Raw genomic sequence first — 1672 nt, 5'->3', positions numbered from 1 at the left:
AAAAATATCCTATTGATATTCTAAATTTTATAAAGCAGCATGATTATTTTCCTAATGCAACTAGTGTATATAGAGTTCTTCTAAATATTCCTATTACAGTTGCATGAGACGAAGTTTTTCTGAATTAAAGTTATTGAAGTCTTATTCGTATTCTATAATGACACAAATAAAATCATATTAGAAGAAACGACGTCAAAGATGATGATAGTACTAGGAGGAAGAACAGGAAGAGACTCGTCAAGTATTTTCTGGTTAAGGAAAGAAGGTTTAGAGCAAACCTATAAATCAGGTTTATTTGTTAGCTTCTATGATGAATCAATTATCAATCAGACAATAACACTAGAAACAACAATTCTGTCATTTCGTCTCGGGCAGCATACGTAGTATGTAGTAGTACAAAAGTAGGGAGCGATCAGTTTAAAGCGGTTGTTCCCAGATATCCTCCAGACCCCACCAGTTGTCTCCAGTTTCTCCCAATCCGAAATCCGTGTCGTCATGGTTGGCGCGCGCAAGAAGCTCCGACCAGCTCTCGTCGAACATGTCAACGCTCGTCGCGCTGGAGCATCCGTTCTGGCACAGCTCGGTGGAAGTAGACGGTCCGGCAATGGTCGAGCCGCTCGATTGGAACTGCGACGCGGGCGACGCCTCCCGTGACCACGACGACGGCCCGGTGACGCAGGAGGCGTCCGGGGACGGCGCACGCGCGCAGCTGCCGTTGGGCGCAGCGTTTCGGTACGCCGGCGCCGGCTGGGAGGACGACGACAGCTCATGCGATGGGCTCGCGGAGTAGAAGTGGGAGACGTCGCCGGTGGCATTAGCGGCGACGGCGGCTGAGTCGTCGGCGTGGATCCTCTCGATCAGGCGCGGCATCCAGAGGTTCCTCATGGCGTCGTGGAACCTGCGGCTGCCGACGTCGCAGTGCAGCTGCTTGGCGTGCTTCTGCACCCGCGTCCTCCAGTAGTTCTTGACCTCGTTGTCCGTGCGGCCCGGCAGGTGCGCCGCGATCTTGGACCAGCGGTTGCCCCAGCGCGAGTGGAGGTCGAGGATGAGCAGCTGCTCCCGCGGGGTGAAGCCCCCGCGGCGCACGCCGGGGCGGAGGTAGTTGAGCCAGCGGAGGCGGCAGCTCTTGCCGGTGCGCCGTAGCCCCGCGTCGCGCGCCAGCTCGTTCCACCGCCCCTCGCCGTGCGCGGCCACGTGGGCCGCCAGGAGCGCGTCCTCGTCCACTGTCCACGGCCCCCGCCGCAGCTCCGCTGCCGCCGCGTCGTCGTCGCTGATGATCACCGTCGGCGCCGGCCAATCGCACGACGAACCATTCCACAGCGCGTCCATCTCGGTTGACAGACGGCGGCGAATCGAGGACGTCCTGAAGTGAAGGGAGACTGGACACTGGAGTGAGCGAGCGAGTGAGAGCTGAGCTAGCTGGATTCTGCTTGCTGTGTGTGTGAACGTGCGGCGGAGGCTGTCGATGGGGAGAGGAACAGGGTGAAGGGAGCTAAATATAGCGTGGTGGCCTGGTGGGGCAAGGCGCGTGGTGGGATGGTCAAAGCAAACGGGGAATGTGAATCTCAGGCATGTGGCCGCAATAACGATAGTTTAGCGCGCAGGAGGTACGGTGCGCGTGTCGTTTGGGCTCTGCGTCAGTCGCCGATGAGACGAGTTAATTAATCGCGTT

The 1672-nt window shown here is 57.2% G+C and overlaps 1 protein-coding gene across 1 annotated transcript; it reads right to left on the bottom strand.

Moving 5' to 3' along the window:
- Positions 1-331: 331 nt before the first annotated feature.
- Positions 332-1467, bottom strand: LOC100285675 (uncharacterized). Its single transcript, NM_001158566.2, has one exon. It carries the CDS (start codon positions 1327-1329, stop codon positions 418-420), a length of 912 nt encoding a protein of 303 aa, NP_001152038.1. The 5' UTR covers positions 1330-1467; the 3' UTR covers positions 332-417.
- Between the last annotated feature and the right edge of the window lie 205 nt (positions 1468-1672).

This window comes from Zea mays, chromosome 3 (genome assembly GCF_902167145.1).
Source record: "Zea mays cultivar B73 chromosome 3, Zm-B73-REFERENCE-NAM-5.0, whole genome shotgun sequence".
NCBI lineage: Eukaryota > Viridiplantae > Streptophyta > Magnoliopsida > Poales > Poaceae > Zea > Zea mays.
Note: the sequence above shows the minus strand (reverse complement) of the source record. Positions and strands in the feature narration are given on the sequence as shown.